Source organism: Phaseolus vulgaris, chromosome 6 (assembly GCF_051622355.1).
Source record: "Phaseolus vulgaris cultivar YP4 chromosome 6, ASM5162235v1, whole genome shotgun sequence".
Classification (NCBI taxonomy): Eukaryota; Viridiplantae; Streptophyta; class Magnoliopsida; order Fabales; family Fabaceae; genus Phaseolus; species Phaseolus vulgaris.
In genome coordinates, this window is record NC_143503.1 from 33,774,022 (window position 1) to 33,786,353 (window position 12,332).

Below are 12,332 nucleotides of genomic sequence, written 5' to 3' on the forward strand. Positions count from 1 at the left end.
ATCCCATGGAGGTGCTGGAGGAAATAGGATGCAAGAAGAATTTGCCCGACATTCATTACAAGACTGTTTCTTCCTCTACCTCCGTATGTTCTTTTTTTAATATTTCAAATTATATAATTCGAAAGTTTTTTTCAAAAAATTTATAATTAGCTTATAAATTACATAATTCAGAAGCCTTTTTTTTTCTCTGATGCATGATTAGTTTCTGGATTATATAATTCAGAAGTTTTTTCTAATATGAGATTAACTTCCAGATTATGTAATCTAGAAGTCTTTTTTCATATACGTGTCCGGATTACATAATCCGAAAGTTACTCTCAAATCCATACTTTCGAATTATATAATGTGGATTACCATTTTTTAAAAATATATTCTGGATTACATAGTTCATAAGCTATATATTTCCACATCTGATATTAGCTTCCGGATTATATAATCTGAAATATATATATATATATATATATATATATATAAATTTTATATATGGAAGTGACACAAAAAGGATAAAAAAAAGTATTTTTCATGTTTTATATGGAGGTGGTACAATAACATACGGAGGTGCAGGAAGAAGCAGTCTCATTACAAGTGGGGCTTGAAACCCAAGCATTGTGAATGGCTCGGCCCAAGCCAGAGCCCAGCCCGCCGGTGTCTCCCCCTCTATCTTTTTATTTGTCATTAAAAACGACCTATAATCAGTGATTCCCAACTAAATGCACGCATCTATTTGCATCTCATAGCACAAAGAGTTGAGAAGTAAAGAAAGGAAAAAGTGTGAGACATAAAAATGGTTGTGGAAGATTCCCAAAAATCAACTATCACCGATGAGCAAAACCCTAGCAGGGTCGACAACGACGACGACGATCTCGAAGATGGGGAGATCCTCGAAGATGCCGACGACGCCGCCTCCGCTGCCTCGAAGCCACCGTCCGCCTTCCTCCGCAACCCCCACCCTCTGGAGAATTCCTGGACCTTCTGGTTCGACAACCCTTCCGCCAAGTCCAAACAAGCCGCATGGGGCAGTTCCATCCGACCCATATACACTTTCTCCACCGTCGAAGAGTTTTGGAGGTTAAGCTTTGATCTTTTTTTCTTCCCTTCCGTTCCTCCAATTTCCCTCCTTCCGGGTCCTAACCTAATTGCTTCTTTCTTGATTCTTGCAAACGCTAACCCTTGTTTTTTTTACATGAAAATGGTTCAGCATTTACAATAACATTCACCACCCGAGCAAGTTGGGTGTGGGGGCGGACTTTCACTGCTTCAAGCATAAGATTGAGCCCAAATGGGAGGACCCTATCTGCGCCAATGGTGGAAAATGGACTATGACGTTCCAAAGGGGGAAATCTGATACCAGTTGGTTGTATACGGTATTGTTTTTATATTAACCCCTGTTTGTGATACCAAAATGCTCATTTTCTGTGTGGAGTTTAACTTATGAATTTGATAGCATGTGCTACTGTTGTCACGTATTGCTAGTTATTTTTTGTAGCAGTTGCTCTAAAAGTCGTAATTGAAATTATTTTCTGGTTGTTTGATAGTGGAGAAAGTTTGTAGTGACAGTGCTTGGATTTTAGATTCTATTTGTGATTTGGATGATGCAGGAAATGAACGAATCTTAAAGGATGTTTGAGTGAAAAAATTTACATTGAGTGTATGTAAAATAAGTTACTTATTTGTGATCAAACTAATGGTGTTGTTGTTTTCTCTGTTATTGTTGCCTCTAGTTGTTGGCAATGATTGGAGAACAGTTTGATTACGGAGATGAGATTTGTGGAGCTGTTGTGAATGTCAGAAATAGGCAGGATAAAATTTCTATCTGGACTAAGAATGCTTCAAATGAAGCTGCTCAGGTGACATTTTATTTACCTATTTGGTTTTGCTTTGTTTGTCCTTTCCCTTTATTGTCTATGGTTCTGCAAGTTGGAGGGAGATGTAGCTAACCTAAATTAAACCCTCATGTTTTATCGGAATTATTGAGGAATGTGTATTTGGCATACCTCATCTAATTTACTCTTGAACACACCATCTAATTTACTTTTGAACACGCCAGATCAATTTCTGTGATTGCACTAAATAAGAGCAACGACATAAAACTCGATCATATGCTATATTTGTTCTCATTATGAGTGAGGAGGGTCTTGCTTTACTTGCTCAAAGACGTGTTTGGGTGATAAATTTAATTAAGTACCTTCCAACAAGTTCATATCAAATGAGAGCTTGTTAATGAGTTTGACTGTGAAACTTGCTGAGATAAGCTGTTAAAAACTTATACAGGCAAGTTTCTACGCAAAGCTTGTCAAAAATGATTTTTAGAAAGTTCACGAGCCACTTTCGCATGCTTTCGAGATGTCCCTTAAATCTTCTCTTAAATTCTTGTGCTTCTTGAGGAGTATCTACATTTTCTTCATGCAGATGAGCATTGGAAAGCAGTGGAAGGAGTTTCTTGATTACAATGAGCCAATAGGCTTTATATTCCATGTGAGTGGAAACTATCTGTGTTTATCTAATCTCAAGTTAGGTTAATCTGTTTCGTTATTTTTTTAATTTGTGTTGCTCCATGATCTCCAGGAGGATGCAAAGAAGCATGAGAGAAGTGCTAAAAATAAATACGCCATATGAAGTGTATAGCGGTTTTTTAAGTGGTGGCTAATGAAAGGATGCGGTACATTTCTTTCATGAAGAGTTGCTTTTAGATGCTGTCTTTCCTCCCACCTACCTGTAGCTGAGCTGAATTCTAAGCCCTTTTGGTCTCTTTTATCTTTGTAGTACTCTCATATTTGTTGTGCTCGGAGAATATTTCCTACTGAAGATGTTTCGTCATCAATAATATAGTGATTAGGTATAATTGCTTTTACCAATAGTTAATATAGTGATTAGGTATAATTGCTTTTACCAATAGTTCGAAAATGGGAAAAAGCTTACATCCTTGAATTGATATTTCTCTCCAATCTCCACTTTTAAATCCAAGTTATCAAGGTTCTTCTTCAAACGACTGGAAATAGAAAACTTAACGAATCAAATCTTGAAAATATAACATGTTGATAGTTCAAAAATAACCAGGCTAGTAGGGAACTTAGAGGCCTGCAGGTATCTAATATTAGGTGCTAATATTTTTTTGGTACACCTATCTAATATGTTTGAGAAGTTATACTATGTGCGAAGCAGTAGACGTTACATGTTTCTTTTTTTTCACTAACAAAGTAGTGCTATAAGATTATAATACTAAATAAACTAAAAAAAGACCATTAATGTAAATTTGTATACCGAAATCTGAAATATACATTATATATACCGGGAAAAAAATCTATTTCGAAAAATTAATCTGGATCAGTTTTAGATTAGTCGGAATAGGTATCGGAATTCACATACATAAAAATTCTTTGGTCACAATGTTTCTTATTGATGATATCTATAACATCACTAATTAAACATATACAAGCAAATATACCATATAAAAGGTATTACATTTAAATTCATAAGGCCAACTAAATTCTATGCAATATCTTATTTTATGTACACACATGGCTTTCGTATGAACGTTTTCAACTCATTTTCTATATACGCGTTTTAATGTGAAGCTTTGAATGCTTCAATCAAATATTTATGAGGCACATAGAATTTTAAGAGCAATCCAGATATTTTTTAGTAAACTATACCATTAACTTCTTTTCATAAATTTCTTCGTCTAAATAAATATAATTTTTTTCAAATGTTGTCAAAGTTATTACACCAGGTAATTTTTCTTTCAAATAACTTAATATAAAATAGCTTTCACAAATTAACTTATCATTCTTTCAAAATAAATAATGAAAATTCCCCGAATTTATCCTATATAAATCCAATAATTAATATAAATAGTTTTTAGAAAATAACTAGTTAAAAAAGGTATCCATACTCATCCTGATTACACAGGTAAATTTTTTATATAATAATTATCTTTAAGAAATAATACAATAATTTAACAAATTAAGTTGTGCATATTAAATTCACATTTTCTACACAAAAAAAAAAAAACCCCTCAACCGTCTTCGGTCTAATATCAAAATTTATTCCATGGCAGGAGATAAAAACTTGACCTTGTATGTTCCCACCACTTGTAAAAGCAATAACCGACAATGAATACATACAGGTATAACACAAACGTAAACAAAAACATTTTAGCAACGATTTAATCAAGAGTATAGTTTTTTGGGATCTTTATCTACATATTTACATCAGAAGACAGACACGTATAAAAATTCTGATCTAAGTGTGTTCAAATGAATGATTTAAGATTGTAAACAAAATTGGTAGCGTGCGGTTCACCTAATTCCCAGACAAAGAGGGTAGTAAGGTAGTTATACTCAAAAAAACTAGATTCGAGAGAGTAAGTGCATGTACAATAATGGTCTATTTCCCTGTCTAATATAAACACTTAGAGTTGGTAGAAAGGTATGAAACTGCATCAGTTAAAAATTTCCCCTTCTTCTCTGGCTCCGTTCAGAAACTCCTCATCTTCTACGCTGTACTCTTCCTTTATAAATAAACCAAGCCGCTCCAATGGGTTCTCCAGCTGAGGTTTATCCCATGTATCCAATGCAACTTTGTAGCCATTTCTGCCGCCCACCGCCTTGTAAGATAGAGTGCATCCACTCAAACTTTCCAGTTCTCTAATAATCTCCATATTATGTTCTATATCAACGGTTTTTTTCATCTGCATAACACATCAAATTAAATACTCATTTACATAGTTACGGAAAATTTAACTTACAACCACACTTTTAAATTACGAGTAAAACCTTTTCTATTGCAACTCGTGCAGCTTCTCTTTCCTTTTCTCTTCGTTGCCTTGACTCTTCCTCAGCCCTCGATCTGGCAGCAGCTTCAGCAGTTTTAATTTGAGCTTCGATTCTAGCTCTTTCTGTTAAGCATGCAACATACAATGAATAAGATGAGTAAACGGTTCCTTTTAGAATACAGATGGCATATATAGAAAAAGTAAACATGATAAATGGTATATGGACATACGATGTTACTCTAGAGCATTCAAAATTCAAACAGTACAGATGTTTCTACCCAAAAAAAGTTTCTATGTCCCAAAAAATATAAACTAATAAATCACACTCACCTTCACGCTGAATCCTTTCCAACCTCTCCTTTTCCAGCAGCATTTTTTGAGGATTACGTTTATCACCCTAATAAACAAAATAATGAAAATTAGGAAACCACGCGACATTCAAAAGTATCCTTTACCGAGGAAATAGGAGAAAGTTCAGCTATCAAGACACCATTCATAAACGTCTTACATGCTCAAGAAGGGTCTTTTGCTGTGCTTTCAATATTGTATCTGCAAAGCGGCTTTTAAGCATAGCGGCACGAAGAGCCCTTTTAGGAGAAAGCTGGACAGGCAAAATAGGCGTGCTCCAAACTAATGCAACAAACATACATTAGCATCAACTCAATTCAAATACAACGGTAGTAGCAGCTTACTTGATAGGAAGCGAGAAACTGACCTTCCCCAGAAGAGGCATCAGTGTTAAAAGTTACATGCTTAGAACTAGGACAAATATGTTCACTGTCCAATGAACTAACAGCCCCTGTGCAAAATATCAACATCAAAATTATAAAATCAGCATGCATGGAAAAAGATAGAAGATAACTAATTATTAGAAGTTATAAATTATTCTCACCATCAGAATCTGATTTCTTCTCCACAGATGAAGAAGATTTAGCAAGGCAATCCTGGAAGTACACATAAATTTCTTCTAAGATTTGGAAGTAAAATAGATTTCTCAAACCTATTTTGGCTAATATAATGATAACACTATTTTTAATACCCGTCTCAAAGTATCAGCACCACATGCAATTAGGTCCCTTCCTTCTGATCCTTCAGATGATATATCTAAATCAGTACACAGATACAAGTCAATAAGGAAACAAGTGACACATCAGATAAGCAACCAGAAGATTGTCTAACTACCTGATGACAGTTGTGTTGAATTGCCTTGAAGTACACAATGGCAGTTGGTATCACCACAAATGTTACACTTGCATGTGACAAGGCACACTGTAGAACAGGCCTTGAGAGACCCAGCAGAGTGTTCTCTATCACGGCTACGTTTTCTGCCTATAGAATACACAGTTATTAGCTCCCTTCCAGAGCCAAAAACCTTCACAGTACTCTTAAAGCATCATACCTTTGTGCAAGTCTTTCTCAATAAACTTGGAGAGAATCTGAGATAATTTAGGTTCCTCCACCTGCAAGTTAAACAATGCCAATATAACACATGGAAAATATACCACCAGATAAACAAATGAAACATGGGGCATACAAAGTACCACAGAGAAAAAGGTTAGAAGATATCAATTAATATTTCAACTCCAGAAAATATATTGTATCGTTGAATATTACTTACTCTAGCATCTTTGGATGCTGATGATATACTCTTCTGAATTCCTTTCTTTTCAGATACATGTGTCTTTTTGGTCCAGGATTCCTTATGTCGGGAATGCATTGTGTCAAGACTTCTTCCACTAGTTTCCTTGATGGTTTCAGTCTCGCTTTTACTGTGTTCATCTTCACACTTCAATTTCCTAACCAAATCTTTCCATTTTCGATCGAATATTTTACATAGTTCCTTTGCCATCAAATGAACATCATTACTGGGAGGATTGTATTTCATTGCATTTGAGAAGGTCAGTCTGACATCATCTGCAAACTCCTCAGTGCCCGAATAAATGTTCCTCTCCAGCTTAGTTTTAATTGTTCCAAAATCCATAGGATGAGATATGATGGTAAAATAATCTGGAATATTCAAAGCTACTGGGTCTACTGGCTTGCTAAACACCCAACTATATGGATGAGACATTAAACTCTTCAGTATTGTAGCACACTGCACTGACCCTTTTCGATCAACCCTCGGGTTTTTCACCTTTTGGCTATCAAAACTCTCTGGTGGTCCCCTCTTGTTGGAATTCAGCCCAGACAATTTTCCATTCGAATTAAAACGCCTTCTTTCATCAGTGTGAGAGACTTCCTGTCCAAATTCACGTTTAGGCCCAGAATCAACCTCCATCCTTTTGGTTGAGAACTTGATCTTCAATTTAGCACTAGGTAATAGAGTTTCCGTGGTAATCATGATGATGAAATAAAGAAAGCTGAAAATTCCAACTTCAGAGACAAAGGGACGGCGTCCGTCAACAGGCCAGGCTCCCAATTGAAAAGACAAATCACCTGTATACCCAAATAACTATATAAACAGTAGAAATCGTAGTGGAAACATAGTATATAATGTATTGTCAAAAAATTGATAAACTACAAAATACAAAAAGAGCATGCACTGTAGGCTCTTGAAGGCGACAATCGTTCACAGTAATTAAACAATTTCCCCAACCCAGAATTCAAAAGAATTGTATCGAGACTATTATAGTTCGCGAACAAGAAAAGAAAAAAAAAAGACAGGAATTCCTAAATGAATAAAAACAGCCCACGCCATTAACGTCGACCAAAATTCGAATAATAGAAGCATACTATAAGGCTCTTCAAATCAACGAAGCGAACCAAAACCACTGAGTAAACAAAAACAGAAAGAAAGAACGCGCCGAATTCCAGCGAGTTGTGCACTAAATCGAAATTTGGATTGGAAACGAACAATACCTGAATTGCGTAAGAGAGAGGGGGCTAGAAAGCCCCTCTCGCAGATCGACGCGAGGAAGGGAGAGGAGTCGCGCTGCCAAAGCCACAGTGTGCGATGAGTGTGCGTAGCACTGTGGTTTCTAGGGTTTTTGCTTATCGACGAGTGACCTTGACTTTTTATTTTCCCTTTTATTTATAGATACGGCTCTTGTTTTTTTTCGTGGGCTTTAGTCCGTGTTTTTTCTTTCTCTAATTACTGTTATTATTCAGAAGGGAAAGGAAATCAAATAATGATGGCTTTATTATTTATTATTCTGTGATGTGATTTGTGAGCGTAAAATATCTATCAAGAGTCAATATTTAGTTATAATAAAGGAAATATCTATCAAGAGAAAATATTTAGCTGTAATAAAGGAAATATATATCAAGAGTCAATATTTAGATTTAATAAAGGAAATATCTATCAACGGAAAATATTTAGCCATAATAAAGGAAATATCTAATATATTTTTATCTTGAACACAATATTCGAGATCTGTTCAATTTTAAGCCGCGAGATATACGGCGAGGAGTGATGTAATGGTAATAATTGGGTACGAATACGGCGGCTGTAAAAGTTTGGGCTTCTTCGGCCCGTTTGAAATTCTTGATGCCAGCCTGGCAAATTGCAAAACGAACGTGACACCTTTATATGGCGCCTTTTCATCTATCAACACGTTCTAAAATACACACACCATCACGTTTTTTTATTATGTTCAAATTGGTACTATAAATAAATCTTTAATTCTTGATTATTCATATCGAGTTATTACTGTAATTAAAATTGACTTTTAAAATTAAGTTTACTTCCATAATATTATAAAAAAACAAGTGAAACTATTCTTCCTCGTTATTCTTACCCTTAATTCTTCCTTTTGAGAACTATCTTTTTAGCTTTTTTATTATTATGATATCTTAATAATGATAAACTTATATATATATATATATATATATATATATATATATATTAATTATTTTATTTTCTATCATATTTTTTTCAAATCATATACTTCTTAACAATCTTTTTTAGATTATTTAGTATAATTTGTCAACATTTACATTCAGATTTTATGTATCATCTTCCTTGATACGTAGAATATTTGATATTATAGTGAAAAATATAATTTTATTTACTTTTCTTTTATTAAAATATTGTGTATATATTATCTTTTTTTATTAGGCATATCAATTGTTGCTTCAAGTGTATAGATAATAATATTATCTATCTCCATTTGTCAAGCTTTCGCTTTAAACTTATTTGAATTTTCCTCAACTTTAATAGAGAACTTTATTCAAAAGGTATATATATTTATAATCTTATTATTAACTTATTATCTATTATTGAACATTTAATCTTTTTGACAATTTATTTAAGCGTGAAAGTGTATCAATCAAGAAATAAATAATTAAAAGAATGACTAAGGATAAATTACATACATGTTAATCCAATTATTTTACAAGTTAGTTAAGTTCATTTACACACAACACACGTAATAATTATAGTAGTAACTAACAAAATTAACCATTTAATAACAATCATAAAGAAACGCTAACATATTTATATAATATACAATATCCATTAAAGAATATTTATCATATGCACCAATCAAATGTCGTCATTAAAATAATCCACCAAATAAATAAGAGACAGTAAAAAAACATAATAAATTCACAATACACTACTATCTTCCAAAATTCTTCTTGTACCTTCCTCTCTTTCCATTATTCATTCTATTAAGATTGATTTTCTCATGTCATCCCTCCATTCATTCATATACTTCACTATCTTCCTTCTTTTTTTTCTTCCACTCCCCTTCAACACCTACATAGCCATTGTTAATGAATGAATCAAGTATCTCAATTGTCTCTTTGTCCCATAAACACAATAAGTCTTTGTCTCTTTGCATCATAGTATTTTTTTAATGATTTGATTATTCTCACCTTCTTCAATTTTTTCCAATTTTTTTTTTCTTCTCCCTCTCGTTGTTTAACCAAAATATTTATTACAATTATTTATATTTGCACGTGACAAAATATTTTTCGTAAAGTGTATAACTAATATTATAATCTTTAACACCCAAACAACTTAATTTATTATAACAAAATAAATACCAAAAAATAACGAAAAAAATATTAAAAAAAACTAAACCTTACTCGTTATTTTGTCCAAAAGCCAAGTAGTCCACCGAAATAAAGGGCACACAACATGCATTTTGAGTATACAATATTGAATATACATTTCTCTTCAAATATTTAGTTTAGTTTCATGACTATTTTTTTTCTAAATTATTTTAGTTCTTTTAGTCAACGAGTCCTAAATTCATTATAACGAATATTTAAAGTTAACTGACCTTATTATATTTAAATAAAATACTTTAATATAATACATATAAAAAAATTATTCATAAAATACAGTAGACCCTTTCTAAGTGAATTTATTTTTTATTTGACATTTTTGTGACTTTTGTTTTGATAAATTTTAATTTGTTTTGTTTTGATTAGGGAGTATATGTATGAGGATTTGAGGGGTGAATTTGGAGTGAGTTGAGAAGAAAGTGTGAAGAAAGTCAGATTGTTTGGATTAAAATGTCTTTAGTGAATTTGTGGAAAAAAATTATTCAATGTGTTGGATGTTAGATGTTTAAAAAAAGTTCAAAATGTAACTTTACAAATTTATCGTTGTCTTTAGAAATAATTAAAAAATAAAATAAAAGGTATTTTTTGTGTATATTTTAGTTAATTAAAATTTTGTAAATTATTTTCAATACCGTTGAATAATTATTTTTGTTTTTGAAAAAAAATGAGTTACTTACCATTATCGAGACATGTAAAGTTGTCATATAAATAAAATTTTCAGTTATAAATTAAATTTTAATATTAAAAATTATAAAAAAAATGTTTAAAAATAATTTGAAATGTATTAAACTACATAATATCTAAAAATATGAAAATATTTCAAAACTACATGAGTATGAAATTTAAGAAAAAATTAATACACAAAAGTCATAACATACAAAATATATAACATTTATCCATCACAAATATATAACTCATTACTGATCATAGAACGCGTACAAAAATTGACATAATTGATTATCAACTCAAAATATAAGGATGATCAATTATGCATTAATAATAAAGTTTAGGATAATCGATTATAGTTGAAAAAATATAACAAAATCAATGTTGATAAATGAAACATTACATGCAAAAGGACACCTAGATGATTTTCCTTTGAAATTCACTCATGTGAGAGAAACGCTCTCCCTTAAATCATCATTTCACTCGCTCGCATTCATTTTGAAGCAAACAAACATCACACTCGATCTTTCTTCTTTGCCAACTGAGGAACCCTTCATCCAAATACAACCTAAGAGTGTAGTTACAAATAATAACAATAAGATAAAATATTTGTCATATTATTTATTATTATTAAACAAAGTTGTTATTATTAGTAGTATTAAAAGAAAGTTGGGTTATGCCAAACTTTTTTACAAGGTAAATTAATCCTAAGTTTGTAGTTAGTTATGTTATGATGTAGTTATGAGATAAGCAAGGATAAGTTTTACAGTGTAGAAAAGACATGAAAATTCAGAATGGTTAATTATTTCAACATAAAAAAGAAATCTTTAATTCTAAGGTAAGTAAGAAGTAGCTAGAAAGAGTGATCCCTGATGCGCTATAGACAAGTACAATCCTCCAAGTATGACAAATAAAATAAGAAAATGTGATGGAATATCACGGGCCATGAAAACCATATCCCAATGTGAAGCCCGAAAGCGAAATCCCTTTATACGTGTCCGTCAAAATCATTTTCCCTAACTTTTCTAATCACTTTTATTCCATCTTCCAATCTACCTTTCCAAAATCCTACCAAGTACCCCAAGCCATTGGTACACTTTTCCCCGCACGAAACTTATTCTCTTTAATTTGCATGCTTTCGACAACAAAGGATTTGTCTAAATGGATAATGCCACCGAAACATTCTTATGATTCTTTTTAACTTTCTTCATGGGTCTTTGTCCTAGCTTTCTTTCATTAAAAAATTAATCAAATGTAACCATAGAAAATATCGAACTTGTCTTTTACCCCAAGGATAAAGATAGTCACGCGCAATTCCTATTCTCCACATAGTTCACAATCTCATTTCAATCATGATGTGCTAGTAAACTTCATCACAATGATGTGATACCATTCTACGATCATCATCACTTTTTTTCTTTTTTTTCTGTTCATTTTGAATATTTGTCTTTAAAATAATCTCTTCAATGCCACCTCTTTATTTGACACTTTAATTACTAATTTATAGTTTAATAGTTAATATATGAAGAGACAATTTTTGTTCTTCTATTTTCACATGTGCCGTACGAGGTTAAACCACCTATTCAATATACATGCACTACAAGTTTTAATTAAAAATTAATTAAAAGTTAACTGTTAAAGGATAAGGAACACTATTGTTGACATTGTATCTAGACGTAGTGTACAAATTGGTACATTGTTCACTCAACTTCTTTTTTTGGTGTACCTCTCTTACTCAATCTTAATGTTTACTTCTCATTCAACTAAAAATTATAATACATGATGACACTATTAATTATTAATATTACAGCAAATATTTCAAAATTTATATTGAAGACAAAAATTATACTGAGCACATATGTCTTAGCTTAGGAAACAA

The 12,332-nt window shown here is 32.2% G+C and overlaps 2 protein-coding genes across 3 annotated transcripts; one reads left to right on the top strand and one right to left on the bottom strand.

The window, feature by feature from the left end:
* The first annotated feature begins 561 nt into the window (after window positions 1–561).
* On the top strand, window positions 562–2,842 carry EIF4E (eukaryotic translation initiation factor 4E). Its single transcript, XM_068640583.1, has 5 exons — window positions 562–1,068; window positions 1,199–1,364; window positions 1,722–1,847; window positions 2,410–2,475; window positions 2,566–2,842. Exons 1-5 carry the CDS (start codon window positions 785–787, stop codon window positions 2,614–2,616), a joined length of 693 nt encoding a protein of 230 aa, XP_068496684.1. The 5' UTR covers window positions 562–784; the 3' UTR covers window positions 2,617–2,842.
* A 1,298-nt stretch (window positions 2,843–4,140) lies between these two features.
* On the bottom strand, window positions 4,141–7,813 carry LOC137832425 (transcription factor GTE12). 2 transcript variants are annotated; one of them, XM_068640584.2, is made up of 11 exons: window positions 7,634–7,813; window positions 6,393–7,210; window positions 6,174–6,234; window positions 5,957–6,103; window positions 5,814–5,863; window positions 5,667–5,718; window positions 5,490–5,573; window positions 5,283–5,404; window positions 5,105–5,171; window positions 4,776–4,897; window positions 4,141–4,690 (listed from the first exon to the last, which is right to left on the bottom strand). In XM_068640584.2, exons 2-11 carry the CDS (start codon window positions 7,113–7,115, stop codon window positions 4,442–4,444), a joined length of 1,677 nt encoding a protein of 558 aa, XP_068496685.1. In that variant the 5' UTR covers window positions 7,116–7,210; window positions 7,634–7,813; the 3' UTR covers window positions 4,141–4,441. The 2 variants fall into 2 exon arrangements, with proteins under 2 accessions (XP_068496685.1, XP_068496686.1); XM_068640585.2 differs by having other exon boundaries at window positions 5,814–5,878.
* Between the last annotated feature and the right edge of the window lie 4,519 nt (window positions 7,814–12,332).

Coding starts and splice junctions, on each gene's coding strand:
- EIF4E (XM_068640583.1), top strand. CDS start 785: ATGGTTGTGGAAGATTCCCAAAAATCAACTATCACCGATGAGCAAAAC. Junction 1,069..1,198: donor ACCGTCGAAGAGTTTTGGAG/GTTAAGCTTTGA, acceptor AAAATGGTTCAG/CATTTACAATAACATTCACC. Junction 2,476..2,565: donor CAATAGGCTTTATATTCCAT/GTGAGTGGAAAC, acceptor CATGATCTCCAG/GAGGATGCAAAGAAGCATGA.
- LOC137832425 (XM_068640585.2), bottom strand. CDS start 7,115: ATGATTACCACGGAAACTCTATTACCTAGTGCTAAATTGAAGATCAAG. Junction 5,719..5,813: donor GTGCTGATACTTTGAGACGG/GTATTAAAAATA, acceptor GTGTACTTCCAG/GATTGCCTTGCTAAATCTTC. Junction 4,691..4,775: donor CACGAGTTGCAATAGAAAAG/GTTTTACTCGTA, acceptor TGTGTTATGCAG/ATGAAAAAAACCGTTGATAT.